The sequence below is a fragment of the Pristiophorus japonicus genome, chromosome 13 (assembly GCF_044704955.1).
Source record: "Pristiophorus japonicus isolate sPriJap1 chromosome 13, sPriJap1.hap1, whole genome shotgun sequence".
Lineage (NCBI taxonomy): Eukaryota > Metazoa > Chordata > Chondrichthyes > Pristiophoridae > Pristiophorus > Pristiophorus japonicus.
In genome coordinates, this window is record NC_091989.1 from 73,792,125 (window position 1) to 73,811,077 (window position 18,953).

The 18,953-nt window shown below is 44.9% G+C and overlaps 1 protein-coding gene across 4 annotated transcripts in view; it reads right to left on the minus strand.

The window, feature by feature from the left end:
- The window catches only part of cbll1 (Cbl proto-oncogene-like 1, E3 ubiquitin protein ligase), a 39,221-nt gene extending 20,539 nt beyond the window's left edge, over positions 1 to 18,682 (minus strand). Inside the window, exons 1-6 of one of the 4 annotated variants that reach the window (XM_070897652.1) lie at positions 18,445 to 18,682; positions 15,112 to 15,279; positions 11,467 to 11,567; positions 11,298 to 11,381; positions 10,544 to 10,617; positions 3,834 to 3,959 (exon numbers count right to left, since the gene is read on the minus strand). In XM_070897652.1, coding sequence (XP_070753753.1) covers positions 3,834 to 3,959; positions 10,544 to 10,617; positions 11,298 to 11,381; positions 11,467 to 11,567; positions 15,112 to 15,279; positions 18,445 to 18,457 — 566 coding nt within the window. In that variant the 5' untranslated portion in view covers positions 18,458 to 18,682. Of the gene's footprint in view, positions 1 to 3,833; positions 3,960 to 10,543; positions 10,618 to 11,297; positions 11,382 to 11,466; positions 11,568 to 15,111; positions 15,280 to 18,078; positions 18,383 to 18,444 lie in introns of those variants that run through there. The other 3 variants (XM_070897651.1, XM_070897654.1, XM_070897653.1) reach the window with 3 other exon arrangements.
- Between the last annotated feature and the right edge of the window lie 271 nt (positions 18,683 to 18,953).

Below are 18,953 nucleotides of genomic sequence, written 5' to 3' on the forward strand. Positions count from 1 at the left end.
ATGGTGAAAAAATAGCAAATGTTGGTGTAGAGAGAGATTTAGGTGTCCTCATACAGAGTTAGTATGCAGATACAGCAAGCAATTAGGAAGGCAAATGGCATGTTGGCCTTTATTGGCAAGGAGGTTGGAGTACAAGAGTAAGGAAGTCTTGTTACAACTGTACAGAGACCACACCTGGAGTACTGTGCACAGTTCTGGTCTCCTTGTCTGAGGAAGGTGGAACAAAGGTTCACTAGACTGATCCCTGGGATGTGAGGGTTGTCCTGTGAGGAGAGATTGAGCAGGTTGAGCCTATAGTCTCTGGAGTTTAGAAGAATGAGAGGTAATCTCATTGGAATGTATAAGATTCTGAGGGGGATTGACTGGGTAGATGCTGTTTCCCGGGCTGGAGTGTCTAGAACCAGGGGTCAGTCTCAGGATAAGGGGGAAGGCCTTTTAAGACAGAGGTGAGGAATTTCTTCACTCAAAGGAATGTGAATCTATGGAATTCTCTGTCCCAGAGGGCTGTGAATGCTCAGTCATTGAGTATATTCAAGGCCGAGATAGATAGATTTTTGGATTCAAGGGAAATCAAGAGATATGATTATCGTGTGGGAAAAATTGGAGTTGAGGTTAAAGATCAGCCATGATCTTATTGAATGGCGGAGCAGGCTCGAGGGGCCATATGACCTACTCTTGCTCCTAATTATTATGTTCTTAGTAAATTGTATCAGCCCAACCTGCTAGCCTAACAATGCTTCACATTATTTATCACAATCGGTCACCACCCCCACTTCCCAATTTGGTATCAGCAAATTCCAATGTTGGTACTCGGTTACTAAATCCAGTATATAGGGCCCAAGTTTCCACAGGATAAAAAACGCGCGCCCCTCCGAGCTGGGCGGCCGTTTTTCGCGCCTAAAACGGCGCCAGAAAAAAAACGCGCTATTCTCGAGCGCTTTGCAGCTCCTTCTCTGTTTGGCGCGGCGCCCAGGGGGGCGGAGCCTACACTCGCGCCGATTTTGTAAGTGGGAGGGGGCAGGTACTATTTAAATTAGTTTTTTTCCTGCCGGCAACGCTGCGCGTGCGCGTTGGAGCGTTCGCACACGCGCAGTGTGAAGGAAACATTGGCATTTGGCCATTTTTGTAGTTCTTTGTAGCTGTTTAATTTTTGAACATTTTTTAATAAAAGCACATTGCCATCAGCACATCAGCACTGAGGCTACCCTTCTCACTGTCTCCTTCCCCTCCCCACCCTCCATGGCAACAAACGGCGGTTTCCTCCCCCTCCCTCCCCTCCGCGGCGGCAACAAACCGCTGTCTCCTTCCCCTCCCTCCCCTTCACGGCAACAAACCGCTGTCTCCTTCCCCTCCCTCCCCTCCGCGGCAACAAACGGCGGTTTCCTCCCCCTCCCTCCCCTCCGCGGCAACAAACCGCTGTCTCCTTCCCCTCCCTCCCCTTCACGGCAACAAACCGCTGTCTCCTTCCCCTCCCTCCCCTCCACAGCAACAAACAGCGGTTTCCTCCCGCGGCAACGAACGATGGCTGAAGCACTTTCACACAGGTAGGAAGATGGTTTATTTAATCTTTTCTTTGCTTATAAATGTTTATTCAGGTTGAATTATTTGTATAATATTTGTAGAAGTATAAATAAGGATTGACTGTAGAATGTAATGACTTCCCCCCCCCCACCCCATCTCGTTCTGGACGCCTAATTTGTAGCCTGCGCCTGATTTTTTAATGTGTAGAACAGGTTTTTTCAGTTCTACAAAAATCTTCACTTGCTCCATTCTAAGTTAGTTTGGAGTACGTTTTCACTGTGGAAACTTTGAAATCAGGCGTCAGTGGCCGGACACGCCCCCTTTTGAAGAACAAATTCTGTTCCAAAGTAGAACTGTTCTACCTCACTAGAACTGCAGAAAAAAAAATGTGGAGAATTGCGATTTCTAAGAAAGTCCGTTCTCCACCAGTTGCTCCTAAAAATCAGGCGCAAATCATGTGGAAACTTGGGCCCATAGTAAGGCAGCGACTGCTGCCAGCGCAGTGGAAGTAGTTGCGAAAGCGCAATTTCAAAAAGTTTTTTTACACAGAGCTCTCCCAGCGATAGAACAGGCCCTGTATTTATACTGCAGGTACCTGCGGTGGCGGTGGGGTGAGTCAGTACCACCAGGCCGGTGATGGAGATGGAAAGTGGAGAGCAGATTCCAGAGCAGGGAGGAGGCAGTGAGGCAGTGGGGAGGTTTAGCCTCAGGCCCTGCTTTTGCAGCAATGCTCCTGCCGAACACAGCCAAGTCAGGAAAAGAAAATCTGTGCCAGCAAAATTCGGCAACAGGCCATATGATTCATTCTCTTCTCCTTTCCCTTCAGGTGGAGCTCACGCTCCAAACAAATAAATATCCACAACCACTCCCCCCACCACCCCGCAAAATTATTACACATTAATACTTCAAACCAACCCGCGATATTATTATACATTATTAAACCACAACTCCACAGACTGATGCGATTATTACAGTATTATACATTAATACTTAAACCAACAGAGATTTGTGCGCAGGATGTTGCTGTGCAGCTTCCGGTCGTTGGCAGCAGTTACTCTGATATAGTAAGTAAGAGAAGCCCCAACACATGCTGTTGCAAAACACCACACTCTGCATTCATACAGGCTGACAAACTTCCCTTTAGCTGTATTCTGGGCTGTCTGCCTTCACAACCACCTCAATCTGGCCACATTCCCCTACATGCCATGTGCCACTATCTTTGCTGCAAGTGTCCTACATGGTACTTTGTTAAATGCCTCTTAAAATCCATACAAACTGTAACACTCCATTTCTTTCTTTATCCTGTGTTATTTCTTCAAGGAATTCAATAAGGTTGGTCAAGCATCTGGTGCCATTTAGAAATTCATTCTGACTGGTCCACTTGATTCTCCAAGTGCTTGCAATTTAGATAGTCCAGTTGATCTATAGCTGATTATGACCAATAGGCCTGCAATGTCCTAGATTGCCCTTGCCTCCTTTTTATGGAGAGAGAATTCCCATTTCCTATGCCCTGGACCTCTGGCTTGGGTATAAACAATCAAGTCCCAGTCATTTCTTTACCTTCAGCCCGAGTACCTGTTTTAGTTTGGTCTGTCGGAACAACCATTTCCACCCGCCTCCAATAACCACCTCCTATGGGAAAATGTGACAAACCACATATTTGGTATCCCTACATTACCCTCCATTACAAAATTGCTACCTTTACCCCAGTGACCCTAGCACTACCTCTTACTGCTAACGTGTCTATGGAAAGTTGTACTATTTTTTATTTGCTAATTTTCTCTCTACGCCTGCTTAAACTTTCTAAATTTTCTTTTTCTAACTTTCCTATATATTCTTTATATTTACCTTGACTTTCATTTTATGTTCCATAGACAAGTTAAGCAACAGCCTGACAGTCATATTCACAGAATCATATCCATCAACCAATATCACAGACTCCTCCATCACCATCCCTGGGTAAGTCCTGTCACATCAGCAGGACAGATTCACCAGGAGTCCTCAACATTTATTCCGTACCTCATGGCTTCAGGTGAAACATGGGCAAGGAAACCTCCTGCCGATTACCTCCTACCGCCCTCCCTCAGCTGATGAATCAGTACTCCTCCATGTTGAACACCACTTAGAGGAAGCACTGAGGGTAGCAAGGGCACAGAATGTACTCTGGGTGGGGGACTTCAACGTCCGTCACCAAGAGTGGCTCGGTAGCACCACTACTGACCAAGTCCTGAAGGACAGACTGGGCTTGTGGCAAGTGGTGAGCGAACCAACACGAGGGAAAAACCTACTTGACCTGGTCCTCACCAACCTACCTGTCGCAGATGCATCTGTCCATGACAGCATTGGTAGGAGTGATAACGGCACAGTCCATGTGGAGACCAAGTCCCATCTTCACACTGAGGACACCCTCCATCGTGTCATGTGGCACTACCACCGTGCTAAATGGGATAGATTAAGAACAGATCTAACAGCTCAAAACTGGGCATCCATGAGGTGCTGTAGGCCATCAGCAGAATTGTATTCCAGCACAATCTGTAACTTCGTGGCCCGGTTTAGAATCATAGAATCTTACACCACAGAAGGTAATTCGGCCAGTCGTGTCCAATTTAGTACCACACCCCAGCCGTTTCCCCAGCACTCTGCAAATGAGTCCATGTCCAATTGCCTTTCAAAGTTCCTTTCAAGTACTGCGTTCCAGATTTAACTACGCTGTGTAAAGAAACGCCTCTACATTTCCTCTCTAGTTCTTTTACTGCTTATTTTAAATCTATGACCTCTGGTTACTGACCCACTTGCCAGAGGAAAGTTTCTCTCTACTTGCTCGATTAAAACCACTCATCATTTTGAATACCTCTCTTCGGTCTCCCCTTAACCTTCTCTGCTCCAAGTAGAGCAATCCCAGCTTCTCCAATCTCTTCACATAACTGGAGTCCCTCATCCCTGCCAACATCCTGATAAACCTCCTCAGTACCTTCTCCATGGCCTTGATGTCCTTCCTAAAGTGGTGAAGTTGAAATATCCTATATGCTTTCTTAACTGCCTTATCAACTCAGCCTGCCACCTTCAAAGATTTGTGAATATTCATCTCCGGGTCCCTCTGTTTTTGTATCCTCTCAAAATAGTACCATTTAGATGATTTCACGTTTGTCTGCATGGAATTGCAACTGCCATGTGTCTGCCCATTTCATCAGTCTGGCTCTGCATTATCCTGCTCACTATTTACTACATTGCCAAGTTTTGTATCATCTGCAAACTTTGAAATTATACTCCTTGCACTCAAGTCCAGATCATTTATATATAACAAGAAAAGCAGTGGTCCTAATACCCACCCTGGGGGGCCCCATTGCAAACATCTCTACACTCAGAAAAACATCTGTCTCCTATCCCTTAGAAAATTATAAATCTAAGTTACCACCGCCCTTTTAATATGTACTTCTATTTTCCAAACAAGTCTTATATGGTTCAAAACCCTTTTTAAAGTCCATATATACAACATCAATTGCACAACCTTCATCAACCCTCTCCGTTACTTCAAATAATTCATATCAGAATAGTCAGACATGGCTGCCCCTTATTGACCCACGCTTCTCCAAGTGAGAATGAATTTGGTCCTCGACGATGGTCTCTAGTAATTCCCCACCACTGATGTCAGACTGACTGGCCTGCACTTACCAGGTTTATCAGAACAGGGGGTAACGTTTGCAATCCCCCAGTCCTCTGGCACTACTCCCATATCCAAGGAGGATTGAAAGATTATGCTCAGAGCTTGTTTCCCTCACAACCTAGAAGGCATCCCATCTGGTCCATCGTTCCTGTGCCGGCTCTTTAGTAGAGCTTTCCAACTAGTCCCACTCCCCAGCTCCTTCCCCATAGCCAAGACATTATTACACAAAATTAGGGCTCATGGAGTTGGGGGGAATATATTAGCATGGATAGAGAATTGGTTAATGGACAGAAAGCAGAGTAGGAGTAACCGGGTGATTTTTGGGTTGGGTTGAAGTGGGGTACCGCAAGGATCAGTGTTTGGGCCTCAGCTATTCACAATCTATATCAATAAATCTTGGCCTTGCCAGCGATGCCTAGATCCCAAGAATGTATTTTTAAATTCCCTCACTATTATTGGCCTTTTTCCAGTCAAGCACCGTTGCCCATAACTTTTCTATTCTTACACTGACCCGAATTATATTGTGGTCACTTCAAATGACCCACTCTATTTAGATTGCCTACTTGCTCGACTTCATTACCAGGTCACCCCTCCTTGTCGAAGCAACGAGAGAAAGAGTCCTGAACATCACTACCTCACTACAAACATTTACCTTATCCCAGTATATCTTTGCAAAATCTACAAATTTCAGTTTTCTTTCCACTGACCAGTGCTCTAAAAGATGCTCCCAGAAATGTGACTAAGCTCAATCCAAAGGTTGTGTTGATTACAGAAGACAATGCTAAGTTACCATTACTACATTGTGGTGCTCAAGTTGGAAGTGTCCAATTGGTGCCAATATAGTCCTGGCTAGAATTAAGGGTCTCAAAACAGCTGTCCCTGACTGCATTTGACCAAGGGAATGCAAAGAAATGTGGCCTTTTTGCTCATATCTCACAGCTCACTGGCATTGTTCCCAGGGACTGCACAGAAGTGTGGTGCCAATATTACAATGACCTGCAAAATGACAGGCCCATTAGCTTGACTTTGGCTATAGGCAAATTGCTGGATCATTAGAGATGCTCTGGACAAAGAAGGGGTTGTAAGAGACTCCCAACATAGGTTCTGGAAAGAAGGGTTATCTCATGAGCCTGGCTGGATGTTTATGAGCAAGTTCCTAGGTTGGCGGATGTTGGTAGTCCAGTCGACTTCACAGAACCCAACTTTCTAAATGCCTAAACTATAGCTTAATTGATAAGGCTGCAGCTTGTGAGATTAGCAAGCACATTTTGTGTTGGATAAGGAATTCGTTGCATTCTCGTAGACAGAAAGTCATTATTTATAGCTGGGTTTCTGCATGAGGACTGGTTACTTGTCAAGTTCTACAGGGAATCGGCGGCAAGTGCATTACCCTTCATCGCCTTGATTAATGACCTGAATGAAAGCACCAAGGGGGAACAGTCGCCAGCTTCACGGATGATACAAAGATATGTGCAGGTGTTAGGTCCTTACACAAGAAAATAGATTACAGGCAGATTTCAATGCAATGTGAGAGCAAGCCTACATCTGTTGGATGTCGTTTAATAGAGAGAAACGTGGTATTACGCACACGGAGATTCACGTGCTTAAGGTTGTTGAGTGAGAGAAAGGCCTGGATGTTACAGTATGTTCATCTCTGAAGGCCAGTGCTGCAGGACTACTGCAAAAGCAAGTAGAGTTAGGTTGTATTGCCGGGACAATCAAATACACAAAAGATACTACACTATGTTTGTGTAACACCTTATTTAGACTAGTTTTGGTCCTCTCACTTGATGGGTGATAACAGAAAAGAGTCAGAGAGTCACTGAATTGATACATCGTTTAAAGGCTCTTCGTTGACTTGGAGGAGATTTGATTGACTCCTTTAAAATATTGAAAAGATTGATTTGTGATAGGCTAGGGAGGACCAGGGGACATGATTAGAACTTTCACAAGCAAGGTGCCAAGAGGTACTGCTACCAGCTCAGTTAACGAGTGTGATTTGTTGCACATGTTCTGAAGGGACGGGTTCCCGAGTGTGAGCAACATAACCACACAGAAAGTGGGTGATGTGGGGCAGTGTACACCATATCACCATGGTCCCCTCAAACTTGTTTAATTGTGTGTGGGGGTTGGAGAGGAATTTCTCTATCCTATATTGCCCAAGATTTCTCCCTCCCCCAGGAGATTGTGTGGCTGGGGCCTGGGGTCATGCATGAGGGTGATGATTTGCATAAGTTGCACTATGATAGTATGGGGCAGACTCAATGGACCAGTTGTCTTTTCATGCCCTTTGTTTTCATATAAATTACACATCTTAAGTATCATATCACAAGCTCAGTCTGCATGGAGACATTACTGCAGTGAAGGAGGGCCAAACTGCAGAAAAGGCCAAGAGGAGGTGAAGAAGCCTGGACTATTTCCTCTGATTGGGCATTCATTTACAAAGGGTCATCAATTAAAACCTTAAAGAAAATGAAGGGGGGTTAGGAAATATGTATATACACAGCAAGTTGTTGGCAAGTTCATGGAATAAAAGGGACAGTGGCAGCATGGATATGGAATTGTCTCAGTGACAGGAGACAGAGAGTAGTGGTGAACGGTTGTTTTTCGGACTGGAGGAAGGTATACAGTGGTGTTCCTCAGGGATCGGTTCTGGGACCGCTGCTTTTCTTGATTATATTAATGACTTGGATTTGGGTGTACAGGCCACAATTTCAAAATTTGCAGATGATATAAAACTTGGAAGTACAGTGAACAGTGAGGAGGAGAGTGATCGACTTCAGGAAAACATAAATAGGCTGGTGGAATGGGCAGACACGGGGCAGATAAAATTTAACGGAGAAATGTGCGAAGTGATATATTTTGGTAGAATGAGGGGAAATATAAAAAAAGCGTACAATCCTAAAGGAGGTGCATGAACAGGGAGACCTAGGGGTACATGTGCACAAATCGTTGAAGGTGGAAGGCCAGGGCAGGGCAGGGCAGGTTGCAGTTAAAAATGCTTACGGGATCCTGGGCTTCATGAATATCAGTATAGAGTACAGAAGCCTGGAAATAAAACACTGGTTCGGCCCCAGCTGGAGTACTGTGCCCAATTCTGGGCACCACACTCGAGGAAGGATGTGAAAGCCTTAGAGAGGGTGCAGATAAGGTTTACGAGAATGATTCCAGGGATAATGGACTTCAGTTACGTGGATAGACTGGAGAAGCTGGGGTTGTTCTCCTTTGAGCGGAGAAGGTTGAGAGGAGATTTGATCGAGGTGTTCAAAATCATGAGGGGTCTGGACAGAGTAGATAGAGAGAAACTGTTCCCATTGGTGGAAGGGTCGAGAACCAGAGGACACAGATTTATGGTGATTGGCAGAAGAATCAAAGGCGACATAAGAAAAACTTTTCTACCCAGCGAGTGGTTAGGATCAGGAATGCACGTCCTGAAAGGGAAGTGGAGAACGCAGACTCAATCACTGCTTTCAAAAGAGAGTTGGATAAATATCAGAAAGAAAAACATTTGCTGGGGAGTGGGACTAGCTGAAGTGCTCTTGCAGAGAGCCGGCACGGGTTCAACGGGCTGAATGGCCGCCTGTGTTGCAACCATTCTATGAGTATGAAATGCTTTGCCAAGGGGAGTGGTTGAGGTAAAGACCACTGCACTTTATGAGAAAAATTGGTAAATACTTGAAGAGGAGGATACAGGGCTATGGGGAGAGTGGGTTAGTGAGATTAGTTTGGGATTGATACTGGGCAATGGAGAGCGGGGCAGTGGGATTAGTTTGGGGTTGATACTGGGCAATGGAGAGCGGAGCAGTGGGATTAGTTTGGGATTGATACTGTGCAATGGAGAGCGGAGCAGTGGGATTAGTTTGGGATTGATACTGGGCAATGGAGAGCGGGGCAGTGGGATTAGTTTGGGATTGATACTGGGCAATGGAGAGCGGGGCAGTGGGATTAGTTTGGGATTGATACTGGGCAATGGAGAGCGGGGCAGTGGGATTAGTTTGGGATTGATACTGTGCAATGGAGAGCAGGGCAGTGGGATTAGTTTGGGATTGATACTGGGCAATGGAGAGCGGGGCAGTGGGATTAGTTTAGGATTGATACTGGGCAATGGAGAGCGGGGCAGTGGGATTAGTTTGGGATTGATACTGTGCAATGGAGAGCGGAGCAGTGGGATTAGTTTGGGATTGATACTGGGCAATGGAGAGCGGGGCAGTGGGATTAGTTTGGGATTGATACTAGGCAATGGAGAGTGAGGCAGTGGGATTAGTTTGGGATTGATACTGGGCAATGGAGAAAGAGGGGCAGTGGGATTAGTTTGGGATTGATACTGGGCAATGGAGAGCGGGGCAGTGGGATTAGTTTGGGATTGATACTAGGCAATGGAGAGTGAGGCAGTGGGATTAGTTTGGGATTGATACTGGGCAATGGGGAAAGATGGGCAGTGGGATTAGTTTTGGATTGATACTGGGCTATTGGGGCGGGGGGGGGGGGGGGAAAGACTGGGGCAGCGTAGTTCTGAACTGATACAGGGCTATGGGGAGAGAGGGGCAGTGGGATTAGTTTGGGATTGATACTGGGCAATGGGGAAAGAGGGGCAGTGGGATTAGTTTGGGATTGATACTGGGCTATTGGGGCGGAGGGGGGAAAAGACTGGGGCAGCGTAGTTCTGAACTGATACAGGGATGTGGGGAGAGAGGGGCAGTGGGATTAGTTTGGGATTGCTCTAGTCTAGAAGTGGCACAGATACAAAAGACCAAGGATGACTTCTGTACTATAAAATCAAAAATTCCCCATCTTTAATGCAATGGATGAAAAATAGCACAATTGGCTTACGTGCTCTCTTATACAAAGCCATTTCAATCTACAATTGGGAATTAAGCCATAGAATAAGCCATAAATTAAGCAAGTCTGTGGAGCCTCACTAGATGGGAGCACGAATCAGAGGGTTAGGGATATAATGCAATAGCCAATGACCGAGCTACAGGACAGCTGTTGATTGCACTGTGTCCATACTCTGCACTGTTTCCTTTCTGTATGTTGCTGCACCATGGTTCTCGTTGGCATCATGATCAACAGTCAACAATGTACACAGTTGTGCCAAATTCTGGGTTTGGAGGGAGGAGCACACAAATACTATCTGTTGTGCTGAGGACAGGTGTATAGTGCTCAGCTAGTCTACAGAATATAATATAAATAGGGCATGGAAACATTAGTGAAATAACTGGCAATATTACGGAGCTGTGATTTGTGTTACAAGCATTCCGTCTTATACGGAGAAAAAAAGTTTTAAATAATTTTGATATTAAGAAACCCAGGCAGTGTAAATTCTAGTTGCTAGCTAAATAATAGAACACATCTTACCCGGGACACATCTTGTCACCCTTTTTCTCATGCAAACTTGCACAGTTGAAACAGAACACATGTTTACATGGAATCTGTGAAGAAATGCACAATTATGAGGTAACAGAAAATTAAATTCACCTTCCCTGTGTACATCACACAAAAGTGCTAAATTTATAGTAAAGACATTCTGAGCCGTAGTGTTTCACCCCAGGAGTTAGATAAGTCCATACTACTAGGGGGATCAAGGGGTATGGCGAGAAAGCAGGAATGGGGTACTGAAGTTGCATGTTCAGCCATGAACTCATTGAATGGCGGTGCAGGCTAGAAGGGCCGAATGGCCTACTCCTGCACCTATTTTCTATGTTTCTATGTCTATGATATGAAATGGTTTGAAAGGAATGGTCAGCTTGTGAGCCAATTATCTTTGGCCTTTTGGAAGATTTTTTTAAACACACAATTATACTGTTTACCATTGAATTGTAAAACCGGGAATGTCAGGTGATCTGCTAAAAGAACTGGAAATCTGAATGTAACACATCACTGGGACTAATGCGCAGGAAGTCCCCCCTGAGTGGGTTACTGTCCCCAATTGGGTGCAAGGCAATTTCACCCCCTTCACATTTTTCAACAAAATTACAATTTCTGTTACTAGTTTCCATGTAACTCTTTAAATACCAAATCGGGAGAAAGCAGGAAACATACAACGCCACATTCTGCTCATGAGGAGAATCCACCAAATTCTAGCTGAGAATATTGCGATGACATCACTCACCATGCGTCCGTATATCTTGATTGGCAATCCACATTTATCACAGAAATGAATGGGAGTATCATCTTTCTCACCCAACAGATTTATCTATAAAACATGTTCAAACTCCATGACTTATATTATTCCAATATCTATAGGTATGTGTTCATTTATATCAATATTCAAATATTACCTTAAAATCCCAGAAAAACTGCAGAGGCAATCGGCGCTGGCTCCCAAACAGCTCTCCACCCTTGCATTCATAGCTCTCATCTTCATTGTAGTCAAATCCTTCTGCAATATATCAGAAGCAATGAAAAGCTTTACAACAGAAGCTTTTCTCAATTTATAAAAAGTAGCGAACTCTGGAATATCACAAGTGATGCTACCTGACAGCTGGTCTGGGAGTTGCTGGACACAGGACAGGAACAATCCACAAGTGGGAGAGGGAGACAGCCCACCAGCTCAGTGTTAACAACCACTCATCTGCTCGACAGTGCAACTGGCAAGACCTGGGCACAGGTCACCATCTCAGGAGCAGCTGAGAGATGCCCACTGACACCTGAACAGGGCAAGAGAGGAATGGCATACCCTCATTTAAAGGGCAAGGTCAGCAAATCTATAGCTATGCATCCTTTACCAATTGCCAATCTGTTCTTAAGAGGAAGCTGGATAAACACACGAGGGAGAAAGGAATAGAAAGTTATGAGGATAGGGTGAGATGAAGTAGGGTGGGAGGAGGCTCGTGTGGAGCAGTGGGGCCGAATGGTGTTTCTGTGCTGTACATTCTGGGGTAAAGTTCTCACTAGGTTGTGCTGTTTTTTTCAGCACAATTCGCCTGAAACCAATCCCACGCAAAAGATTGAGAAATTTCAACCTCAAGTTACGTCCAGTGCCAACGGATTTTGTGTGACCTTAGGTGCACGGGCACTAGTAGGCACCTATTTAAAGTTATTGCATTTTTTTAAATATTTAATTTATTTAAAAACTGACTAGTATACACCAAAGGAACTAGTAAATGGTTCAGTATCATATTCAAAGCCATTTTCAGTTTATTTAAAATCAGGTTACTCACAGGTGGCAGACACTGATGAAAAATGCTGATTTGTGATAAACCCATTTCCAACAGCATTAAGAAAACTGCAACAGGTTAGCGCTCTTAAATATATCACGGAATATTTTTAATGCAAGGAGAAAAAATAAAGACAGCCCGCTTGTGCTCATTCATGGAAGGTTTTAAGTTTATAATTATGCAAGAGTTTGGATGGAACCGTGAACCGTAACTATATGCGCCTGGATTGTCGCATGCACCCACAACGGAAATTCTATCCCATGATGGTCAATTTCCTGGAGTGTATTAGGGATGGTTTTCTAGACCAATATGTCGAGGAACCAACTACAGGGCTGACCATCCGAGACTGGGTGTTGTGTAACAAGAGAGGATTAATTATCAATCTTGTTGTGCGAGGCCCCTTGGGGAAGAGTGACCATAATATGGTAGAATTCTTTATTAAGGTGGAGAGTGACACAGTTAATTCAGAGACTAGGGTCCTGAACTTAAGGAAAGGTAACTTCGATGGTATGAGACATGAATTGGCTAGAATAGACTGGCGAATAATACTTAAAGGATTGATGGTGGATAGGCAATGGCAGACATTTAAAGATCACATGGATGAACTTCAACAATTGTACACCCCTGTCTGGCGTAAAAATAACACGGGGAAGGTGGCTCAACCGTGGCTAACAAGGGAAATTAGGGATAGTGTTGAATCTAAGAGGCAGATAAACTGGCCAGAAAAAGCAGCAAACCTGAGGACTGGGAGAAATTTAGAATTCAGCAGAGGAGGACAAAGGGTTTAATTAGGAGAGAGAAAATAGAGTATGAGTAAACTTGCAGGGAACATAAAAACTGACTGCAAAAGCTTCTGTAGATATGTGAAGAGAAAAAGATTAGTGAAGACAAATGTAGGTCCCTTGCAGTCAGAATCAGGTGAATTTATAATGGGGAACAAAGAAATAGCAGACCAACTGAACAAATACTTTGGTTCGGTCTTCACTGAGGAAGACACAAATAACCTTCCGGAAATACTAGGGGACCGAGGGTCTAACGAGGAGGAACTGAAGGAAATCCTTATTAGTCAGGAAATGTTAGGGAAATTGATGGGACTGAAGGCCGATAAATCCCCAGGGCCTGATAGTCTGCATCCCAGAGTACTTAAGGAAGTGCCCCAAGAAATAGTGGATGCATTTGTGATCATTTTCCAACATTCTATAGACTCTGGATCAGTTCCTATGGACTGGAGGGTAGCTAATGTAACCCCACTTTTTAAAAAAGGGAGAGAAAAAACAGGGAATTAAAGATCGGTCAACCTGACATCGGTGGTGGGGAAAATGTTGGAATCAACTATTAAAGATGTAATAGCAACGCATTTGGAAATCAGTGACAGGATCGGTCCAAGTTAGCATGGATTTATGAAAGGGAAATCATGCTTGACAAATCTTCTAGAATTTTTTGAGGCTGTAACTAGTAGAGTGGATAAGGGAGAACCAGTGGATGTGGTGCATTTGGACTTTCAAAAGGCTTTTGACAAGGTCCCACACAAGAGATTAGTGTGCAAAATTAAAGCATCGGGGGAAATGTACTGACGTGGATAGAGAACTGGTTGGCAGGCAGGAAGCAGAGAGTCGGGATAAACGGGTCCTTTTCAGAATAGCAGGCAGTGGCTACTGGGGTACCGCAAGGTTCAGTGCTGGGACCCCAGCTATTTACAATATACATTAATGATTTGGACAAAGGAATTGAATGTAATATCTCCAAGTTTGCAGATGACACTAAGCTGGGTGGCAGTGTGAGCTGTGAGGAGGATGCTAAGAAGCTGCAGGGTGACTTGGACAGGTTAGGTGAGTGGGAAAATGTATGGCAGATGCAGTGTAATGTGGATAAATGTGAGGTTATCCACTTTGGGGGCAAAAACAGGAAGGCAGAATATTATCTGAATGGTGACAGATTAGGAAAAGGGGAGGTGCAACGAGACCTGGGTGTCATGGTACATCAGTCATTGAAAGTACTGGTATGCAGGTACAGTAGGCGGTGACGGTAAGTTGCATGTTGACCTTCATAGCGAGAGAATTTGAGTATCGGAGCAGGGAGGTCTTACTGCAGTTGTTCAGGGAATTGGTGAGGCCACACCTTGAATATTGTGTAGTTTTGGTCTCCTAATCTGAGGAAGGACATTCTTGCTATTGAGTGCAGGGAAGGTTCACCAGACTGATTCCTGGGATGGCAAGACTGACATATGAAGAAAGACTGGATCGACTGGGCTTGTATTCACTGGAATTTAGAAGAATGAGAGAGGACCTTATTGAGACATATAAAATTCTGACGGGATTGGACAGGTTAGATGCAGGAAGAATGTTCCAGATGTTGGGGAAGTCCAGAACCAGGGGTCACAGTCTAAGGATAAGGAATAAGCCATTTCAGACCGAGATGAGGAAAAACTTCTTCACTCAGAGAGTTGTGAACCTGTGGAATTCTCTACCACAGAAAGTTATTGAGGCCAGTTCATTAGATATATTCAAAAGGGAGTTAGATGTAGCCCTTATGGCTAAGGGGATCAAGGGGTATGGAGAGAAAGCAGGAATGGGGTACTGAAGTTGCATGATCAGCCATGATCATATTGAATGGTGGTGCAGGCTCGAAGGGCCGAATGACCTGCTCCTGCACCTATTTTATGTTTCTATGTTTCAATACCGGCCCAGTCAGTCTGGTGAAATGCCATTCAACGGCACCAAACTACTTTTTTATTCATTTTGTGCAATTCATCTATGATTCCGTCACCTTCATCTTGGGGTAGCGACTTTGAAGAACTTCGGCTCATATTTCTCTGACTTCGAGAAGAGACTCTATTGCGGTTCGACTGTTTGGAGATTAACTTGATGGGGATCCGCCTTCGAACATCAATCCCACCCAGAGCTCCAGGACCATCCGTGCCTTGGAGATCTTTATCTTTCGAAAGAAAAAGAAAAAAGCCTTACATTTCTATAGCACCTTTCACGTCCCAAAGCACTTTACAGCCAATGAAGTACTGTTAAAGTGTAGTCACTGTTGTCACGCAGGTGATGCCGCAGCCAATTTGCGCACAGCAAGCTCCCACAAGCAGCAATGTGGTAAAGACCAGATAATCTGTTTTTGTTATGTTGGTTGAGGGATAAGTATTGGCCGCAGGACACCGGGGATAACTCCCCTGCTCTTCTTCGAAATAGTGCCATGGGATCTTTTACGTCCACTTGAGAGAGCAGACGGGGCCTCGGTTTAACGTCTCATCCGAAAGACGGCATCTCCGACAGTGCAGCACTCCCTCAGCACTGCACTGGGTGTCAGCCTAGATTTTTGGGACTTGAACCCACAACCTTCTGATGTTAAAAATGAACGGATTGTTGATCATGTTTAACGTTGCACGGTTATAGTATAAACGTGAAACAATTAAACAGGTCAGCACCAAGCTGATTCCAATATCATTCCTGAGCAGAAAACTTGTCTTTGGTCACACAGATCTGCACAAATCACAGAACTGAACATGTATATTCTTTGTGCACACACCGACCACGATCCCTCTACTTCATAAGGACATGTTGGTTGTGACCAGGGAATGAGAACAAGTGACTACACACCACTTTGTGAATACTTCCCTACTGCTCTAGTTATTTATATGAAATTTATGACTTCTAATTATTTATTAAAATGTGTATTTCTTACATTAGTGGAACAATTTTTTTGTTGAATGTCAATGCTAGAACTGTAGGTCATAAGAACATAAGAAATAGGAGCAGGAGTCGGCCATTTGGCCCCTCAAGCCTGCTCCGCCATTTAATATCATGGCTGATCTTATCCTGGCCTCAACTTCACTTCCCTGCCCGCTCCCCATAACTCTGGACTCCCTCATCGTTCAAAAATTTATCGATCTCCACCTTATATATATTCAATGACCCAGCCTCCACAGCTCACTGGGGTAAAGAGTTCCAAAGATTCACAACCCTCAGAGAAGAAATTCCTCATTTCCGTTTTAAATGGGCGGCACCTTATTCTGAAACTATGCCCCCAGTTCGAGATTTCCCCACGAGGGGAAACATCCTCTCTGCATCAACCTGTCAAATCTCCTCAGTATATTTTATGTGTTTCAATAAGATCATCTCTCATTCTTCTAAACTCCAAGGAGTACACCACTCACTTAGCCTATCTATATCTTTTTGCAGATTTTTTGTGTCCTCCTCACAACTTGCTTTCCCACCCAGCTTTATATCACCAGAAAACTTGGCTACATTACACTCCAAGTCATTAATCTAGATTGTAAATAGTTGAGGCCCCAGCACTGATTGCTGCGGCACCCCACTAGTTACTGTTTGCAAACCTGAAAATGACCCATTTATCCCGACTCTCTGTTTTCTGTTAGTTAGCCAATCCTCTATCCATGCTAATATATTACCCCCAACCCCGTGAGCTCTTATCTTGTGCAGTAACTGTACATGTGGCACCTTATCGAATGCCTTCTGGAAATCCAAATACACCACATCCACTGGTTCCCCTTCATCCACCCTGCTCATTACATCCTCAAAGAACTCTAATAAATTTGTCCAACATGATTTCCCTTTCATAAAACCATGCTGACTCTGCTTGACTGCATGATGATTTTCTAAATGTCCTGCCATTACTTCCTTAATAATGGACTCCAGCATTTTCCCAATGACAGATGTTAGGCTAACTGGTCTATAGTTTCCTGCTTTCTGTCTCCCTCCTTTCTTAAGCAGAGGCATTACATTTGCAGTTTTCCAATCCACTGGGACCTCACCAGAATCCAGGGAATTTCGGTAGATTACAACCAATACAGCCACTTCTTTTAAGACCCTAGGATGCAGGCCATCAGGTCCAGGGGACTTGTCCACCTTTAGTCCCATTAGTTTGCCTAGTACTTTTTCTCCAGTGATAGTGATTATTTTAAGTTCCCCCTTCCTATAGCCCCTTGATTCTCAATTATTGAGATGCTTTTAGTGTCTTCTACCATGAAGACTAATACAAAATATTTGTTCAAAGTCTCTGCCATTTCTGTTTCCCATTATTAATTCCCCAGTCTCATCCTCCAGGGGACCAATGTTTACTTTAGCCACTCTCTTTTTATATACCTGTAGAAGCTCTTACTGTCTGTTTTTATATTTCTTGCTAGTTTACTCTCATAAACTATCTTCTCTCACTTTTTTTTTAGTCATCCTTTGCTGGTTTCTAAAAATTTCCCAATCCTCTGGCCTTCCACTAATCTTCACAACATTTGATTTGATCCCATCATTTATTCCTTAGTTAACCACAGATGGTTCATCCTTCTCTTAAGAGTGCCTCTTTCTCACTAGAATATATCTTTGCTCAGAGTTATGAAATATCTCCTTAATGTTTGCCACTGCTTATCTACCATCTTTCCCTTTAGTCTACTTTCCCAGTCCACTTTAGCCAACTCTACCTTCATACCTTTGCAATTGCCTTTATTCAGGACACTTGTTTGAGACCTAGCTTTCTCGCCCTCAAGCTGAATTTGAAATTCTACCATGCTATGATCACTCTTCCAAAGAGGATCCTTTACTATGAGATCATTAATTAATCCTGTCTCTTTACACATTACCAGATCTAAAACAGTCTGCTCCCTGGTTGGTTCCACAACATATTGCTCTAAGAAACCGACCCAAATACACTATGAACTATTCTTCAAAGCGACCCTGGCCAGTTTGATTTGTCCAATCAATATGAAGATCTCTCTCTAACCCGTGTTCCAGGAGTCTGGTGCTCGAGTTGTGGCACTGATCCTCACCTCAGGGAACAGGTTTAAAACCATCAAATGATACCCTGACTGTGGGCAATGACGGGGGAGAGGGAGAGGAGGGGACGATGGGGGAGCGACGGCCCGGGCTGGGAGGAGGGAGCCGCGGGCCGGGGCTGGGCGGTGCCGCGGGCCCCAGCAGTTATAGGCCGTGGTCCGGGCTTGTTCCCACCCGGGGCCTCAGGTTCCGCCCGCGGCCTGCGCCTCAGACCCGGAGCATCGGCACCAACCCCAGCGCCACCCCACCGAGCCCCCGCTCCCCGCTCCGGGGAAACAAGGCCCGAAATCCGAGTGACACCGCCGCCACTTACCCGCCTCGGCCATGGTCAGAGTGCATTGTGGGAGCGTGGGGGAGGGGCGGTTACCCCGGCAACCGGGGGAGGGAGACGGGGAAGAGAGACTGAGGGAGGGTGAGTGAGAGGGAGGGAGAGCGAGGTAGAGTGGGTGAGAGAGCGAGGGCAGGGAGGGTGAGGAGTGAGTGAATGAGGTAGAGAGGTAGAGAGAGGTAAAGAAAGTGAGGGAAGGAGAGAGAAAGGGTGAGTGAGTGAGAGGAAGAGAGTGAATGAGAGTGAGGGAGGGAGGAAGAGAGTGAATGAGAGTGAGGGAGGGAGGAAGAGAGTGAATGAGAGTGAGGGAGGGAGGAAGAGAGTGAATGAGAGTGAGGGAGGGAGGAAGAGAGAGTGAGAGTGGGAGGGAGGAAGAGGGGGGGAGAGAGAGGAAAAGGGAGAGAGAGAAGAGATAGTGAGAGGGAGGGCGAGGGAGAGAGTGAGGGAGGAAAAGGGAGTGAGGGAGGTAAAGAAAGAAAGATAGATAGAGTGTG